The 18,393-nt window shown below is 38.7% G+C and overlaps 3 protein-coding genes and 1 pseudogene across 3 annotated transcripts; all 4 read left to right on the top strand.

Moving 5' to 3' along the window:
- Positions 1-2,271: 2,271 nt before the first annotated feature.
- LOC134635306 (olfactory receptor 6C4-like) lies at positions 2,272-3,243 on the top strand. Its single transcript, XM_063484701.1, has one exon. The coding sequence runs from the start codon at positions 2,272-2,274 to the stop codon at positions 3,241-3,243; it is 972 nt and encodes a 323-aa protein (XP_063340771.1).
- A 3,432-nt stretch (positions 3,244-6,675) lies between these two features.
- LOC134635305 (olfactory receptor 1-like) lies at positions 6,676-7,683 on the top strand. The gene has a single exon (XM_063484700.1). It carries the CDS (start codon positions 6,676-6,678, stop codon positions 7,681-7,683), a length of 1,008 nt encoding a protein of 335 aa, XP_063340770.1.
- A 1,736-nt stretch (positions 7,684-9,419) lies between these two features.
- LOC134635304 (olfactory receptor 8G17-like) lies at positions 9,420-11,009 on the top strand (annotated as a pseudogene).
- A 4,620-nt stretch (positions 11,010-15,629) lies between these two features.
- On the top strand, positions 15,630-16,863 carry LOC134635303 (olfactory receptor 7A42-like). The gene is made up of 3 exons (XM_063484699.1): positions 15,630-15,709; positions 15,954-16,120; positions 16,670-16,863. Exons 1-3 carry the CDS (start codon positions 15,630-15,632, stop codon positions 16,861-16,863), a joined length of 441 nt encoding a protein of 146 aa, XP_063340769.1.
- Positions 16,864-18,393: the final 1,530 nt, after the last annotated feature.

Genomic DNA, 18,393 nt, shown 5'->3' with positions numbered 1-18,393 from the left:
AAAGTATTAGCAGGACAAACCACTATACCTTTCCACAAGCAATAGCTAGCTGCATATGAAGTTTGTTTGTTTTGTTTTTTTAATGTCTTTCATTAAAAAAATAAAAGGCAAAAATGAATTTTGTTTTTCTAGAAAGAATACTAAAGGATTGATATTTTGAGCATCTTTCTAATTTCAATGCATTATACGTACATCAGGAAAAATTATTTGAGTTTTATGTTGTGATTTATGAACTTTTTGTAATCATCTTGGCTTAAATGTAAGTGTTGCCATTTTAGGACATAATGCACCATTGTTTAAAGTTTACTTTTTTAAAACAGGTATGTAGAAAAACATATTTTCTCTTCTATACTTTGTTTTATCGGAGTTCACACTGAAACTAAAAGTAACTTGCTAAAGATGTTTATTTATTGTTTGATCTAAGAATATTTCAGCATGTACTTCTGCCTTTGTCTGTCATGAAAATGTATATATATTACTGCAAATACCATTTTAACAAAAGTCTGACCAATTTTGTAATAAGATCTGACCAAACTGAAAGAAAGCTAGAAATGTCAAGCAAGCTCAACCATTACTTAGTGACCACTATTCACTAAATTCTCTGCATAAAGCTATGATCACCTGATTTGAAGATGCCGGGGAACAGACAACTGCTGTAAGTGACAGAACAGTGTTGCGTCTATGTGGATCCAGTCTTCACTAAACAAAGCTTGCCTGAACAAAGAATACAGGGCTTTGATTTTATAGAAGATTAACAAAAAAAGTGTTTATGTTTTGTTTTTTTTAAACTCAGCTGTTGAGAAAAACATATCCTTTGTGCATCTTACATATTTTAAGTACTGGCCATTCTTTCTTAATAATTTATACATATAGAGAAGAATAAGGCTTTAAAACCTGCACAGGTCGTCTTTAATTAAAATGAATCTATTTCCTCCTTAGAATATGTATATTTATTTATATTCAAATGCTAGGATTATAAATACCTCTTTAACTTCCGTTATGTTGTATGTTAAACCCAATAACTTTTGTTCAGACTGGAAATCTAGAATGCAATATAAAATTACAAGAAAAATGTGAGAGTAAGAAAGACATTTGCCCAGTAACATCCAAGCTAAAGGTTTTTATTAAGGTTAAAAAATGTACCGTTTATGTATTTCATACTATATACTGCCTAATGCTACATATCCACTCAAAATTTTCTGACTTGTATCCATAAAACTAAAATATTATAAAACTGTCTTGGAATGTGTCTTGGAATCCCACAGGCAAATGGGAACCAAAACAAGATCACCAGGAAAGCTCCAACTGGCAAATACCTGCATAGTGACAGGCAAGTCCTGAAGAGTCAGCTGAATGCAAAGAACAAGAATGGGGCAATCAACATCTATGCCCTGCCAATTATCAGATACCCTGCTGGGATAATAAGCTGGCCAAAGGAGGAATAGAATCCACTGACATCAAGACAAGAAATCTCCTTGCCAAGAATGGAGGATTTCACGCCAGGTCCAGCACCATGAGATTGCACGCTAAGTGGAAGGAAGGAGGCCGAGGACTAATAAATGTCAGAACCACTATCCAGCTATCTTTGTTATTTGAAACAACAAAGATTCAACTGACTATGTGCTTACTGAATACCTCAGGCAGCAGAAACCCGAGAAAGAAAAGGAGATCCTAGGAACGACATCTGAGATCTCTATCCAGAAGAATACAGTCCTAGGGACAGCAAAGACCCTCAACCTCCAAGGCCTCTGGTAGAGAACCTGAGATTGAAGGCTAAAAGTCTGCCCACATGGCCGAGTGGGAAAATTTAAAAAACAAATATTAGTGTTCATCACTAATATGATGAACACTACGACTTTGCACAAAGTCGTAGTTGTGCAAAGTTATAGACTGATGTGATAATAAAGTGTATCTTTTCACACTTTACTGACTGCTGTTTATTTCATACACTAATTGCTCATATAAAAACAGTAAACTAGTTGAAACATCATCCATCCAATTGCAACATGAAATATAAAAAATGCATTGATGGTTCTGTGTATATTTTTAACATACATGATTGCATTCAGATGTACTGAAATAAACTTCACATATATCCAGAAGAAGACAGTTTCTCTTTAGCATCGTCTTTCAAAACAGGTAAACATAAAGAGAGCTCTTCCCCCTGAGAGTAAGGTGCTTTGCTCCATCTACATAAGAGTATAGAGTCGTGATACTAGCGCAAAGGAGAGGCATCTGTGTGGACATCACTGTGCTATAGGCATCTTTACAATGGAGTTATTCAACTCAGCTCTTGGGAAAAATATAACTTTTGTACATCCTGCATTTTTCATCATAGGTGGTTTAACTGGAATCCCAAGCATAACATTTTACTATGTCTTCCTATTTTTTGTTTATATTGTTTCTGTGGTGGGAAACACAGTTGTGATGGCTGTAATATGCTTGGATCATAATCTGAGAACTCCAAAGTATATTGCAGTTTTTAACCTTGCATTTGTGGACCTGTTTGGTAACACTGCCCTGGTGCCAAAGGTTCTTGACATTTTTCTGTTTGGGCACTACTATATCCCCTACAACAATTGTTTAACATTCCTGTTTTTCTGCTACACTTGTCTATCACTGCAGTCATTTAATCTGGTGGCACTCTCATATGACAGAATGGTGGCCATCATCTTTCCACTCCACTATCAAGTAAAGGTGACCCACAGGTTCATGTTTTCTTTGATTGCCTCTCTTTGGGTTTTTACTATTATTGCTGTACTAATTGCAGTTGGACTACTTACAAGACTTTCTTTCTGTAAGTCTGTGGTTATTAATAGTTATTTTTGTGACCATGGTCAGATATACCGACTTGCTTGCAATGACCATTTCCCCAGCTATGTCATTGCTTGCTTGTACCCAGTGATTATATTTTGGCTTCCTCTAGCTTTTATCCTGTTAAGTTACCTTTATATTGGTTATACGCTGGTTAAAGTTGCCACACTTCAAGAAGGACTCAAGGCTTTTAAAACATGCATTGGCCATCTTTCATTAGTGGCAATCTATTTTATTCCACTGTTAACTACGTTTACTTTGATGGAAAAAATACAACCAAATGCTAGGATCATAAACCTGTCTTTGACTTCTGTCTTCCCTCCCATGTTGAACCCAATAATTTATGTTCTGCAAACACAAGAAATAAAAGAATCTTTAAAAAAGTTATTAAAAAGGCGAGGAAAATCCAAAATAATAATTAAATATTAACACTGATGTGAGCATTTTCTGCACTATATATTGTGTATGTTCATGTTTCTTTAAAGCAATCTGTCCTTTCCAATAGAATTTAAAGTAGAATTGTTGATTTGTTTAATGTCAGTATGAGTTAGGACTGTTTGCAATAAAAGAATAAGTAATTTCACGGGAATGGAGATGATTTTTTTAAACAAAATTTAATCAAAGATAACACAAAAAGTCTGTTAGGATGCACGTATTATTTGTGATCAAGGTGATTATGGGGTGTTTAAAAAGCAATAGTACTTAAAAAAATCATTAATTGTCTCACCTGTTATTTTGTCTCTGTGCTGGTAATCATTTCAAAACAGAATGCACTTATTTTATCTCAGTCTAATTTTCTTCTAGGAGGGGTTATTTGATGAAGAAAGCAAAACATATATGCATAGTTACTTTACTTTTTGATATCTACGATTTCTAATAAAATCACCATGCCAGCTTGTCTCTGTGAGGCAGCACACAGGCGACCACTGCTTTGACTGAGAGCCGGCTTGTAAAATGTTTGCAATGGTAGTGCTGGTGTTTATAAGGTGGAAAGTGATTTTTGAAACAAAGTACAGCTAACTCTGATGGTGATGTGATTACTTTTGCAGAACCAAAACATTGGAGAAGTTGAAATTTGTACTTGATAGTGACATCAGATAAATATTTTAAACTATCTTCTTAAAGTCAGCTAGAGCCACCTTCATGTAAGTATCTAAGAAGTGATAGAAGCTTAAAAAATCCACCCTGACACTATCACAGATGATGCTGTAGCACACTGCATCAGTGTACTGCATCATAAATACATGATTGTGTTCTATGGGCTCAAACTGTGGTCATAAATATTTTGTACTTGTAAATCAGTTTTGTACTTGTAAATCAGGATTTGTATGTGTAAAAATAATTTGTGTGTGTGTAAAAAAGATTTGTATGTGTAAAAAAGATTTGTGTGTGTGTAAAAAAGATTTGTGTGTGGACTTAGCCAACAAAAACCCCTGCAAGTTACAAGTACGAATTTTGACCCTATTTTTCTTCCTTTCATCTGATTGGTCAATGTCATGTCAATCACAAATGTAATAATCCAATCAGAGAACAGATGGGTTTGGCTGTCGGAGGGGCACTTTTTTGAAATCTTTTTTACACATACAAATCTTTTTTACGCACACACAAATTCTTTTTACACATACAAATCTTTTTTACACACACACAAATCTTTTTTACACATACAAATCTTTTTTACGCACACACAAATTCTTTTTACACATACAAATCCTGATTTACAAGTACAAAACTAATTTACAAGTACAAAATATTTATGACCACATTTTGAGCCCATAGTGTTCACCCTGACTCACAGGTTTGTGTATGAGCACAGCTCTCATTTATTTATATTTGATACAAGTTACAACTTCTGTGAGGCTTGCTTAAATGACCTGTTTTTTGCTTTGTTCTTTGCAAGTATGCAGTTATGGATACACGCCACAATGGCATGTGACAGACAAGTTGTTGTCCATTAAGTGGCAATCGGATTATTACCAGAAAATGCAGTGCTGCTGTTTGTATGGATGCTTATTACAGTTACGACAGCATCTACTGCTGTGCTTGTTTAATTCTTTCTGCTGTTTTTGTTATTATGAACCAGTATATTGTTTGGCCTGTAATGATACATCTTTAAATAACATCATGGACGTTTTGACATACAGTGCTAAAGAAAAGATAGCAGGTGGCGCTTAAACCTACCGTAGTCTGCCCTTTGACCCTAGCCACATGCAAAACTAGGAAAAAACCTGTCATAGGTCTCCACCTGTAAAACCATTCCTGTTTTGGGAGTTGTCTCATAGTTGCCCCTCTAGTGCACCTACTGATGTTTAATTAACCTCAAAGCAACTGAAAATGATTAACAACCTCTCTGCTAGTTAACTGGCCAGATTAATATCTTCCCATCGAAAAGCAGAGTGACCCTGTATTTAAAATGATCATGTAAAAGTCTTAAAAACTTTTAGTTTTAATTTAATTTTTAATGACACTTTTGCTTCTGACTGTCCCCTAGGATGAAAGTTTTGTAGTTTAGTTTTTTCCCAGTATAGTTTAGCTTTTGTTCCGTTCTGTCATTGTCCACCCCGTGCTTTATATTTTCAATAAACCACCTTCACATATCAGCAAGGGTCTGCATTTGGATCCTCCTTTATTTTTCCCCACACGGCTCATCCCACTCGCCGTGACAGTACAGGCAGCAAGCCAAGGGGATACTAGGATACCCACCCCAGCTCGCCGCCTCTCACCATTGGCAACTTCAGACTGAGACAGAGTCCAGCTCCTCTCCAGGGGACTGGTTCCAGAGCCCAAGCTGTGCGTTGAGGTGAGCCTGACTATAACTAGCTGGTACCTCTCAACCTCACGCACTAGCTCAGACTCCTTTCCCACCAGAGAGGTGACATTCTATGTCCCAATTGCCAGTTTTGGTAGCCGGGGATCAGTCCGCCAGGGCCTCCGCTCCTGGCCGCTGCCCGGCACTTAATGCACCCGACCCCTACGATGCCTCCTGTTGGTGGTGGACCTGGAGGAAGATGGGCTCATGTCCCTTTTTCAGGCTGTGGCTGGCCGGGCCCCATGGACTAAGGCCTGGCCACCAGACACTCCTCCTTGGGCACCATCCTCAGGCCTGGCTCCAGGGCGGGGCCCTGGTAACCCTATACCAGGCAGGGTGAACTGTTCCCCAGGTGTTCTTCTCATAGAGGTCTTCTGAATAGCTCTTTGTCTGACCAATTTGCTATGACCCTACCCTACCCTACCAGGGGGCAGAAGCCCCCGGACAACATAGCCCCTGGGAGTCCCAAAGCGAGTCCCAATGCATTTATTTTATTTGCAAGGAAGCAAAAGCATACACAGTAAACGTCTATGCAATGGCTCGCCAGGGTATTCCTGTGAGTTTCAGTCATAACTTTTTCCAGCTTTATCCTTGGAACAGATATGTGTGTGTGACGCTGTTACAGAAAAGCAGTTATTTGGTGTACTTGTACTGAACATGATTCTAACTGTACTTTGGATTAAAGAGAGTGAAAAATTATTTAATTGGTTCAATCAATTAATTGATTCTGAATTAATATTGCTGTTTACTTAGTTTGTAATATTCTTACAGTGCAATATTTTTTTTCCAATAATTATTTCATTTTGTTACTAAAAGGATATGAATCAGCTGTGTCACTTCACTGACATTTGAATGTATGAATATTCCGTTTATGACCATGTGACACAACTTCCAGTGATGGAGGTAAAATATAAATGACACTCTTTGCAGTTTAGAGGCACACATGATAGTGTTTGTGGGGAGTTTACAATTAGAGCAAATGTTATTAAGCAACTGTCTGATATTCTGTTATATGTATAGTTATATACTTTGCACATGTAGGAGGAAACATTGCAATGGGTTTGGAGCAGAAATTAATTATTGGATTTAATGCCACATTTGTTCACCCAGGAAGATTCTATCTTGGCGGGTTTTCTGACATGGCTCATGATAATTATTACTATGTCTTCCTGTGTTTTGTCTACATATTTACTGTTGTAGGAAATGTTTTGCTCATTTTAATTATTTTTCTGGTGAAGACTCTCCATACTCCAAAATACATGATTGTGTTCAACTTGGCTTTGGCAGATTTGTGTGGGAGCACAGCTCTCATCCCAAAACTGTTAGACACATTTCTGTTTGAAAGAAGATACATTCTCTATGAGGCTTGTATAAGTTATATGTTCTTTGTTTTGTTCTTTGCAAGTATTCAGTCATGGACACTTGTCATTATGGCGTATGACAGATTTATAGCAATTTGTTTCCCTTTAAAGTACCATAGTATTGTGACCAAAACATCTATTGGTGCAGTGCTAGCCTTTGTGTGGTTGCTTATAAAAAGCATCATAGCATCTACTGTTGGGCTTATTGATCGCCTTTCCTTCTGTGGATCTTTTGTGGTGAAAAGCTTTTTCTGTGATCATGGACCTGTGTTTTATCTGGCTTGCAATGATACGTCTTTAAACCACATAATGGCATATGTTGCCTTAGTTATTTTCATCTGTATTCCTCTAATATTAATAGCATTCACTTATGTTTGCATTTCCATAGCGCTCAGCAGAATTGCGTCAGGAAAGGAACGACTCAAAGCACTGAAAACTTGTACTTCCCATGTGATTCTAGTTGCTATTTTCTTTTTGCCATTGGTGGGAACAAACATAGCTGCAGTGGCCTCCTATATTCATCCTAATGCCAGGATCATAAACTCAACTTTGACATACACCATACCAGCTTTGCTTAATCCTATTATATATGCTTTAAAGACAGAAGAAGTAATGAATGCCGTCAAGAAGCTTTTGAAAAAAAAAAACTTTTATAAACACAGCATAAAAATTATGAACTTATTTCACCTTTCCCTGACATAAAATCGCTCTGTTACAGAATCGTCTTCACAATACCCGCTGTTTTAAAAAAGCTCAGAACATTATAAAAGATACCTCACACCCTGGTCAATCCCTGTTTGAACTGTTGCCCTCGGGCAGACGGTACGGAGCAGTTAGTGTAAGGACAAATAGACTCAAACACAGCTTTTACCCAACCGCAATAACATGTCTGAATGCTGCTACTGAAAAAAATGTCCATCACGGCACTCTTGAAATGATCTGACTGAAGCATGTGTGTGGGAATGCATGTGAATGTTTGCTCATTCTATTCTTATTAGCACTCTAAGTATTTTATTTATTGATTTATTAAATTTTATTGTTTTAATTTATATTTTCATATTTTTATGGATGATGCACTGATCGGAGACCACTTTTAATTTCGTTGTACAATTGGACAATGACAGTAAAGACTTTCTGATTCTGATAAGCTGTGCAGTTATTGCTATCTGTACTTGCTATCATGTATATATACACCCAGCTCGCCCCTGCGGGCGGTTTATCCTTCAAGCTCGGGTCCTCTATGCAGTCACTGCACCTAGTGCTCCATTACCACAGGGACCACCGTTACCTTCACCCTCCACATCCTCTCGAGCTCTTCTCTGAGCCCTTGGTATTTCTCCAGCTTCTCGTGTTCCTTCTTCCTGATGTTGCTGTCATTCTGAACCACTACGTCTATCACTACGGCCGTCTTCTTCTGTTTGTCTACCACCACTATGTCCGGTTGGTTAGCCACCACCATTTTGTCCGTCTGTATCTGGAAGTCCCACAGGATCTTAGCTCAGTCATTCTCCACCACCCTTGAGGCCGTCTCCCATTTTGACCTCGGAACTTCCAGGCCATACTCGGCACAGATGTTTCTGTATACTTTGCCGGCCACTTGGTTATGGCATTCCATGTATGCCCTGCCTGCTAGCATCTTGCACTCTGCTGTTATGTGCTGGATTGTCTCAGGGGCATCTTTACACAGCCTGCACCTGGGGTCTTGCCTGGTGTGATAGACCCCAGCCTCTATGGATCTTGTACTCAGAGCTTGTTCTTGTGCTGCCATGATTAGTGCCTCTGTGCTGTCTTTCAGTCCAGCTTTGTCCAGCCACTGGTAGGATTTCTGGATATCAGCCACCTCCTCTAGCTGCCGGTGGTACATACCGTGCAGGGGCCTGTCCTTCCATGATGGTTCCTCGTCTTCCTCCTCTTTCTTGGGTTTCTGCTGCCTGAGGTATACACTGAGCACTCGGTCAGTTGGGGCCATCTTCCCAATGTATTCGTGGATGTTTCTTGTCTCATCCTGGACTGTGGTGCTGACACTCACCAGTCCCCGGCCTCCTTCCTTCCGCTTAGCGTACAGCCTCAGGGTGCTGGAAGACTCTTCATACTCCCAAATACATGATTGTGTTCAACATGGCTTTAGCAGATTTGTATGGGAGCACAGCTCTCATTCCAAAACTATTAGACACATTTCTGTTTGACTGGAGATACATCGTTTATGAGGCCTGTTTAAGTTATATGTTCTTTGTTTTGTTTTTTGGAGGTGTGCAGTCATGGACGCTTGTCACGATGGCTTATGACAGACTTATAGCAATTTGTTTCCCTTTAAGGTAGCATAGCATTGTCATGGTCCCTGTGCCTGCTCAGCTGACTCGGTATGGCTACAAGTGTTTTTGTTTATTTTTGCTCCCCTTGCTCCCCTCCCGCGCCCTGCTCTCTACCGGGGCGGAGTCATGGTGACTCCTGCCTCTGGCTCCTGCACCTGTGAACGATCATCTAATCAACGCTCTCACTACTTAAGGCGGCCGCTGGGAATGCTTCGTCGCTGGATTATTGTGTAAACACTCCTCAGTGTTATCACTAGTCTCATGCTTCGTTCTGAGCTTCCTTCGTGCCGTGACTTAACCTGCTCTCTTCTCCCTGTGCCAGATTCCACCTGCCAGCTTGAGGATCGCCGCTACTGTGAGCGTAAGGCCTGTGTGAAAGAGCTAAGCCAGAGAGTTTCGAGGAGGATTGCTGTAAATAGCCCGCTTGTGTTTCCCTCCCCGTGCCTGTGTTCCCCCGGAGACCCCTACCTGCTACCTTCACTTGTATATATACACAACATTCTGCTTTCTTAGCTAGCTTTGCATTAAGATGCTGTCTGTGCAGTACACAACACATTTTAGTGCATTTCACACCTGATAGACTTTGGGGGGAGTTTGCATTTGCCACAGCAAATTTCAGCTGGTTATTTTTTACTGTATTCTGCTGTTTTTAAACTAGGGAGACAGATAGTCCTAATTTTTTCAAAAGAAAAATCCTCTACCATGTTTAACAACACATTTGTACACCCTGCAAAGTTTTATCTTGGTGGGTTTTACAACATCCCTCATATTAGGTATTTCTATATCTTTCTGTGTTTTGTCTACATCATCACTGTTTTGGGGAATGGCTTTCTTCTCTTAGTTATTTGGCTGGTGAAGACTCTTCATACTCCTAAATACATGATTGTGTTTAACATGGCTTTGACAGATTTGTGTGGGAGCACAGCTCTCATCCCAAAAGTCTTAGATACTTTTCTGTTTGACAGGAGACACATCACCTATGATGCCTGTTTAAGTTACATGTTCTTTGTTGTGTTATTTGCAAGTGTGCAGTCATGGACACTTGTCACTATGGCATATGACAGACTTATAGCCATTTGTCTCCCTTTAAGGTACCATAATATTGTCACTGAAACAACAATTACTGTAATTCTCCTGTTTGTATGGATTTTTTTTGTCAAGTGTAATAGCAACCATGGTTAGTTACTATTACAACCAACCATGGTTGTAATAGTATTTCATTCTGTAGATCTTTAGTATTAAACAGCTTTTTTTTGTGATCATGGACTAGTATATAATCTAGCTTGTAATGATACATCTTTAAATTTCAAGTTAGCAGTTTTTCTAGTCATTATAATTCTCATCATTCCCCGAGCATTCATAGTAGCCACATATATCTGTATTTCCATAGCACTGAGCAGGACTGCATTCAGAGAGGAATGACTCAGAGCATTAAAGACTTGTACTTCTCACCTGATCCTTGTTTCTATTTTCTTCCTACCATGGACAGGTAGTAATGTAGCTGCAGTCAGCTCCTACATTCATCCTAATGCCAGAATGATTAATTCCACATTGACCCACACCATACCACCTTTGCTCAATCCCATTATATGTGCTTTAAAGACAGAAGAAGTGATGAATGCTATCAAGAAGCTTTGCAAAAGACATGATTTTAGTAACAAGAAAAAAGAAAAATATAAAGGAATGCTAAAGCAGAATAAAGTTACTTTATTTTGAATTATCTCATGAGTATTGCAATGAATTAGCTGCACCTCAATCAACTAATAACAGCCTCCCATTGCAGAAGCAAGTTTAAATAGATGTAGACTGTTGTTGTAACTGTATACAAAGTTAAATTTAATCTAAATATTAAAAACCAATAAACCCTCTGTGTTAAAGAAAAGGATCAAGTGATATTTTGTTTTTCCCTCTGAATTCTTGCACCACATCACCTACTAGCTTTTGTTATCTGAATACATCAATGCATAATGAAAATATTTGAAAACACAAAAGTAGCTTTTCAAAGTAAAGAAACAAGAATATTTTCAAAACATTTTTCAGTACCTTTGTTATGAAGTTGTATTCCTTTCTTTCCTTCTTCTATAAAGTTGTATTACTTTCTTGTAATGTCTGTAATTATTGCAATTGTTTTGGAAAAGACTAAAGGAGATTTCAAACAATGTATACGTCTGATTGTGTGATTTTGTGGGTACATGGGGAGAGGTGCAGAAGCAGTGGACAAGTTGAATAAGAGCCAATGCTATGGAGACAATGTGTCACGTTCAATTAAGCAGGATTCAATGGCAGGACTGAGCTGTGCAGTCAAAGGGGATTTATTTACAACACTGGTGAAATATTTACATATATACAGTCACAGGGAGAAGAGGGTTCCAGGGATTCCAAGGCCGGGGCCAGGGAAAAACATGCTCACACTCCTCTTCATACAGGAGTGTTAGTTGTTATTATTATCACTTGTCCTGTTTATGACAGTTAAAATAAATAACATTCATATAAAACTATCTTGTGTAAACTGCATATGGTGTTAAATAGGCCTATACTACTGTACTTTAATGGTGGTCATGAGTGTGGCACGTCAAGAGCAATTGTGAAAAGTTTGAGAACCACTGCCTTAGGCAGTAAAATTAGACAGCATAGCATGCATTTTCACTACTATGCAGATGATACCCAACTTTAACTATCCATATGTTAAACTGCAGGAATGTGCTAAAGACATAAAGACCTGGATGACCTCTAATTTCCTGCTTCTAAATTCAGATAAAACTGAGGTTATTGTACTAAAAATCATATAAATGCGGTTTCTAGCCAGGTGCTTACTCTGGATGGCATTCACCTGGCCTTCAGTAACACTGTGAAGTCTTGGAGTTGTTTATTACCAGAATATGTCCTTTAATACCCATATCAAACAAATATGCCGTGACCTGATGCTGCTGTCTACAGTGGCTAACTCTAACCCTATTTACCCACCCCTGTTGCTTGTCATGTGTTTTCATGGTGTTATGGTGTTACGTTCCTGTGCTTTTGTGCTGAGGAGTTTTTGTTTTCTGTCTCATAATGATCCCCTATTAGGAGCTCAGTCTGAGTAGAGTTCTTTTTTTCTCCTCCACTCACCTTTTGTATTGTACATTTCATTGTTTTTCTTTACGCTACCTGTTATGACCTGTCTCAACAGCAACAACAACAGTGTCCAACACAATCCGAGTGTTTGTAGGCAAGAGTTTTTGTGCAAGCGGGGTGGGGGAATCAGTGAAAGGGCGATGGTGGTGGTTCAGAGTTTTGAATGTCTGAGGTGGGGTGGGGGTTCAGAGGGAAGAGAGGAATGCAGGTCTGGATTTGTGTGTGTGTGAGAGTCGAGAGGGACAGAGCAGGGAGAAAGTTCAGCATCCTGACAGCCTGATGGATGAAGCTGTCTCTCAGTCTGCTGGTTCTAGCCCGGATGCTCTTCAGTCTCCTTCCTGATGGCAGCAAAATGAAAAAGTGTTGGACGGATGAGTGGAGTCACCTGTAAACAACCGGAGACGTTTCCAGTGTGGGGAAAATCTAGTAGCGGGGGTCGCTGATGCTAAATGCCTCCGAAGCGGTCTGCAGTTCATTAGCGTAATTTGTAGCTCTTTCATGTATGAAAAGTTTGTGGATTTGCTTCTGTTGATTTTGAGCAGGAACTCACGACTGTATGAGCGTTTTTGTGAAAAACAAGAAAAAGAGCATAACAAAGACGGGAACACTGTTTTGTTGGGGCAGAGAGCAGTTGCTGCATGTGTCTGCGCCGCCCTCCTGAAAAAGGAGTCCTTCTAGGCTGGACTACTGTAAGTCGTTATTATCAGTATGTCCTAAAAACTTCCTTCTTTGCCTTCAGTTGATCCAAAATGCTGCAGCAAGAGTACTGACAGCAAGTAGAAAACGAGAGTATACTTCCCATATACAGGCTTCTCTTTATTGGCTCCCTGTTAAATCCAGTATTGAATTTAAAATCCTGCTCCTCACATATAAAGTCTTGTATAATCAGTCCTCACCTTATGTTAAAGATCTTATAGTACCATAAAACTTTCCTTTCTGCCAAAGCTAGGGCTGGATCAGGTGACCCCGAATCCACCCTTAGTTGTGCCACTCTTAGTGAATAGACTTAGGATGCTGGAGGCTTCTCATGATGCACTGTTTCTGCTGGATGCTTCTTCCGGTTAAAAGGGAGTTTCCTTTCTACTGTCACAAAAGTGCTTGCTTATAGAGGTTTGTTTGATTGTAAGGGTTTCTCTGTGTCATGGTCCGGGTGTGTGCTGGATTTTCCCAGTGTGCCGGTGATTCCACTTATGGGCGGAGCTAGCGCTCAAAAACACTCATGGCGAGAACATCAACTTACCCTCGTTGGTGAAGGCCTCACAGTCATAGGGCCTCATCATAGTTAATCTCAGTACTAACCTCTTTTTCCTCTGCTCTCAGTAGTCTGTCGGATGCCAGTGCCTCACCGCCATAAACCTGTCTTCATACAGCTGCTGGTCTGCTCGTAGCTTCTTTGTTTCACCCACCTGCCTGCCCTCTGCCCAGCTTTGCTCTAATTCTTGTCTCCCTCATTTTTATTGACTCTGAGACCCCCGCTTTGCAATCCTGACTTGCCCCACAGTACAGGGTTCCTGCTCTGGAAAATACCCTGTGTCGGGTTCCCTGGCTACTGCCCCTGCCAGCAAGAGACTTATTCACTGGACTCTCCCATAGCACATAAAGTGTCATTCTTGTTCACAGTTCATGCTCATGGTTTATATTGTTGTTTCTCTCTTAGCGCTGTCTAGTTAAATCATAGTATAGACTTGTTCATAGCATAACATAGGAATGTTTGAGTTGTTTTCATAGTGTTAGTGTTTGGAACTCCACAGAATGTATTGTGAATATTTCCATAGCGTAACTCTAGTGACCTGAGCTCCTCATTATCGTTCAAGTTCATAGTTTAGTCTAGCATTTGTTTTTTAATTTCCTCCAGAGATTTTTTAGTGCCTCTCACTCTTAGTTCATGGTTTGTGTTTTTTTGCATTCAACTATTCCCCACTGTGTGTCACATCTTGTTTGCTGTAATAAACAATCGCGTTACATTCACACTCCACGTGTCCGAGCGTTGTCTGCACCTGAGTCCATTCATCTGTGTTGGCCGCCCAGCCGTGACACTCTGTATAATTGTAATCTTTACCTTACAATTTTAAGCACCTTGAGAGGATTGTTGTTGTGATTTAGAGCTATATCAAAATAACTGAATTGAACTGAACTGAATCGGGTGCCTGTTTTGTAGATTTTCTCCCACTCTGAAACACATTCTGACAACTCACAGCATAATGGCACACAGCCATTATGCTTTGTGCCATTGAACTCAATTTTTTATATATCAAACATTCAGTTCAATTAAACTCAATTTTTTATATATAATTACTTTAAGGCACTTTATATTGAAAGGTAAAGACCCTACAGTACCCCTTATTTTTCTATGAAGAAAAACTGCACTTTATATTAATTTTTTTATTATTATTTAGAGACAATACCATTTTGAAAATGTACTTCAAGTACTTAAAAAAGTACTTTATTTTAAAGGCTGCCCAATTTTGGACAGGGATATTATTTTTGTTTCTATGTTTTGAATTGAAATGCAGTTGATTTTTTTTTTTCCCCAGAAATTAAAAGAGCTTGAGTTTACGATATTCCTGTCCATGTCTATTATTTGATTCTGTCGCCCACTAAAACCCTTTTAAATTTAAACAAACAGTTGTGCGTTGGGGCAGATTTTCTTGTGCAATTAAATGTGATTAATCAAGGTTAATTAATTAGAAAGCCAAAATTAATTAGATAATTTTTTTAACTGAGTCCCCCTAGCAATAACTTTTTTACTTTACTTTTTTTGAGTAATGTTCACAACAAAGAGGGGAAATATCTCCGACATACACAAACATTTGAACACTCAGCATGTAATTATTTTGTGTAAATGTAATGTCTTTGATATGCTGCTTAGAGATCACGCTGACAATGAGCTGATGAGAATCGATAAGGAATCAAATCGATAAGTGATATCGATAATGGAATTGGAAACGCTAAATTCTTATCATTCTTATCCCTGAGGAAGACAGTACACACTCACAGACACAAACCAGCTGGAATGAAATTCCCCATTTACATAAACTCTATGACAAAATAGTTCCCTCATAACTTCAACTGAAAATTTGGTTGCTTGTATAAAACACAGTTCAATTTAAATCACTTAATTTCCTATACAGTTCCACTTTCATTGTATTGTGTTGAGCTTTGACTAAATTTTTATGTCAGTAATGATTTAGTGCTATGTCTAATACAACATAGCCACCACCCATGTTACATCAGCTCACTGATGGATGGCATAAACTCAATTCAATTTATGAGCATGTGACACACATATCTGAATTTCTACTGTCACATAGACATAAAATATAAATACCACATCTCTCACACTACAACATTCTTTGCTGCATTGTGTGCTTGATAGAGTGTGGTTTGGGGTTAGGTTTTGCCTCAGCAAGAATCTTATACATCATTATTTTTATGAATTCTGCTCTTTTTATGTTTAGGGAAACAAATATTTGTAATGGGATCAGAAGACCAAGCCACTACCATGTTTAATAACACATTTGTTCGGCCTGAAAATTTTTATCTCAGTGGATTTTCCAACATCCCTCATATTAGGTATTTCTATGTCTTCCTGTGTTTTGTCTACATCATGACTGTTTTGGGGAATGGCTTTCTTCTCTTAGTTATTTGGCTGGTGAAGACTCTTCATACTCCTAAATACATGATTGTGTTTAACATGGCTTTGACAGATTTGTGTGGGAGCACAGCTCTCATCCCAAAAGTCTTAGATACTTTTCTGTTTGACAGGAGATACATCATCTATGATGCCTGTTTAAGTTATATGTTCTTTGTTGTTTTCTTTACAAGTATGCAGTCATGGACACTTGTCGCGATGGCATATGACAGACTTATAGCCATTTGTCTCCCTTTAAGGTATCATAGTATTGTTACTGAAACATCAATTGCTGCTATTCTTCTGATTGTATGGATCTTTTTGGTGAGTGTAATTGCAACCATGGTTGGGCTTCTTAATCGTCTTTCATTTTGCAGATCTTTAGTAATAAACAGCTTTTATTGTGATCATGGGCCAGTCTATCGTCTAGCTTGTAATGATACATCTTTAAATTTCAAGTTAGCAGTTTCCCTAGTCATTATAATTCTCATCATTCCCCTAGCATTCATAGTAGTTACATATATCTGTATTTCCATAGCACTGAGGAGGACTACGTCAAGAGAGAAACGACTCAGAGCATTAAAAACTTGTACTTCTCACCTGATCCTTGTGGTCATGTTCTTCTTGCCAGTTGGAATCACTAACATAGCTGCATGGGCCTCCTACATTGATCCTAATGCCAGAATGATAAATTACACATTGACACACACCATACCACCTTTGCTCAATCCTATTGTATATGCTTTAAAGACAGAAGAAGTGAAAAATGCAATAAAAAAGCTTTGCAAAAGAAATAATGTCAGCAATACAGTCACAAAATGGTGAATCATATGCCTCTACTTAGACTATTACTGTAGACTTTCTTTTAGCAAATAAACTACAACTACTGACCTGCTCACTATATGTGCTATAATATTTAGAAATAATAATAATGTGTTATGTGTTCATTACTGTATATCATGTTTACATAAAATGTTGTATATTGTATAAAATAATAGTATATTTTAGATAAATTATTTTACAAGCTTAACACATATAATTTAAACAAAACAAAACAAATTACGTGTGTATGTACTTTATGTTTTCGTCATGCACACACATGCATTCCTGTCATCTTAGGCCCTCCAAAAGAAAATAAATGTGTGAAAACTGAGCTGCCTTTCACAAAATATCTGAAAACTAATTTGTACAAATTTAAACTGAAAGTGTTTTTTATTACAATTAATCCCCAATCAGTTATAAAAAAAATTGTAGTGATGCTTTTACTACAGTACATTTATTATAGTCTAATTTAATGGTTACATGAGAAAATGTCAATATATTGAATGAATAAAAACTTCCCCATTCTCTTTTTAAAGGAAATTCAGTTGTGAAAATCTTTCTAAACTTGTGCATGTCAGTATGTTTTGTTAACCAAGAAGTTGCATGGCTGGCACCATGTATTCACTTTCATTTCAGCAAGAAAGAAAACCATGTAAAGAATTTCATTTGCAGGAACGTTCTTACACATATGAGTCACCGTGGGTTGTTGTTTAACAGGTTCTTTTAACAGGTGTAGTCCTATCCCACATAGCATAATTGGTATGGTCCAGATCTGGCCCACACAATGTGCTTACACATGGGCCACATACTGCAAAGAATGACAGCTCTTTGGTGGCCCAGATCTGGTTTGCCAAAGGTGGCTCACACATGGGCCAGCTGCAGACACAGTGGAGGTCCTTTGCTGGCCCATGTGTGGATTACCTCTGTTCAGACAGTGAATGGACTGATTCTTACATAGCATTTTTCAATTCTCCCAGATTAACTCTCCCAACCACACAGTTTCTCTTAACTGGGTGCTTCCTAACTACATTAATACACATTCACACCCACAATATGCAAACTGGAGAAGCCAGGGATGAAACCACTAACCTTCCGATGAATACGTGACCTGCTCTATCACCTGAGCTACAGCCACCCAATGGCAAAGATGAGTAGACCCTCACTAGGTTCTGGATAAAGTGTACACTCACAAACCTATCAAACCTGCATTTGAAACGTTGGCTACCACAGCAGTATAGAATTGCAACATGGCATTTGGGTCTTCTAACTAAAATAGGAAAATAGGAACATAAATAGTGCATCATTGCCAGACCTGGCCCACATCTGGTTAACATACACCTTGCCATAACACCGGTCAGTCAGAAGTGCCAGCTTGATGCCGGATCCCTGCCAAAGCTGTTTTCTATGGGCCTGGGCCACATAAACCAAACCATAATCGGGCCAGATATGGCACGCCATCGCATAAACAGTGGCGTCATTGCCAGACCTGGCGCACATCTGGTTGACATACACTCTGCCATGACACCAGCCAGT

This window comes from Pelmatolapia mariae, linkage group LG10_11, assembly GCF_036321145.2.
Source record: "Pelmatolapia mariae isolate MD_Pm_ZW linkage group LG10_11, Pm_UMD_F_2, whole genome shotgun sequence".
NCBI classification, from domain to species: domain Eukaryota; kingdom Metazoa; phylum Chordata; class Actinopteri; order Cichliformes; family Cichlidae; genus Pelmatolapia; species Pelmatolapia mariae.
The sequence above is the reverse complement of the archived record's forward strand: the minus strand, read 5'-3'. Positions and strand labels throughout refer to the sequence as shown.

Coding starts and splice junctions, on each gene's coding strand:
- LOC134635306 (XM_063484701.1), top strand. CDS start 2,272: ATGGAGTTATTCAACTCAGCTCTTGGGAAAAATATAACTTTTGTACAT.
- LOC134635305 (XM_063484700.1), top strand. CDS start 6,676: ATGGGTTTGGAGCAGAAATTAATTATTGGATTTAATGCCACATTTGTT.
- LOC134635303 (XM_063484699.1), top strand. CDS start 15,630: ATGTTACATCAGCTCACTGATGGATGGCATAAACTCAATTCAATTTAT. Junction 15,710..15,953: donor CACATATCTGAATTTCTACT/GTCACATAGACA, acceptor TTTTTATCTCAG/TGGATTTTCCAACATCCCTC. Junction 16,121..16,669: donor CATGGCTTTGACAGATTTGT/GTGGGAGCACAG, acceptor TCTTCTTGCCAG/TTGGAATCACTAACATAGCT.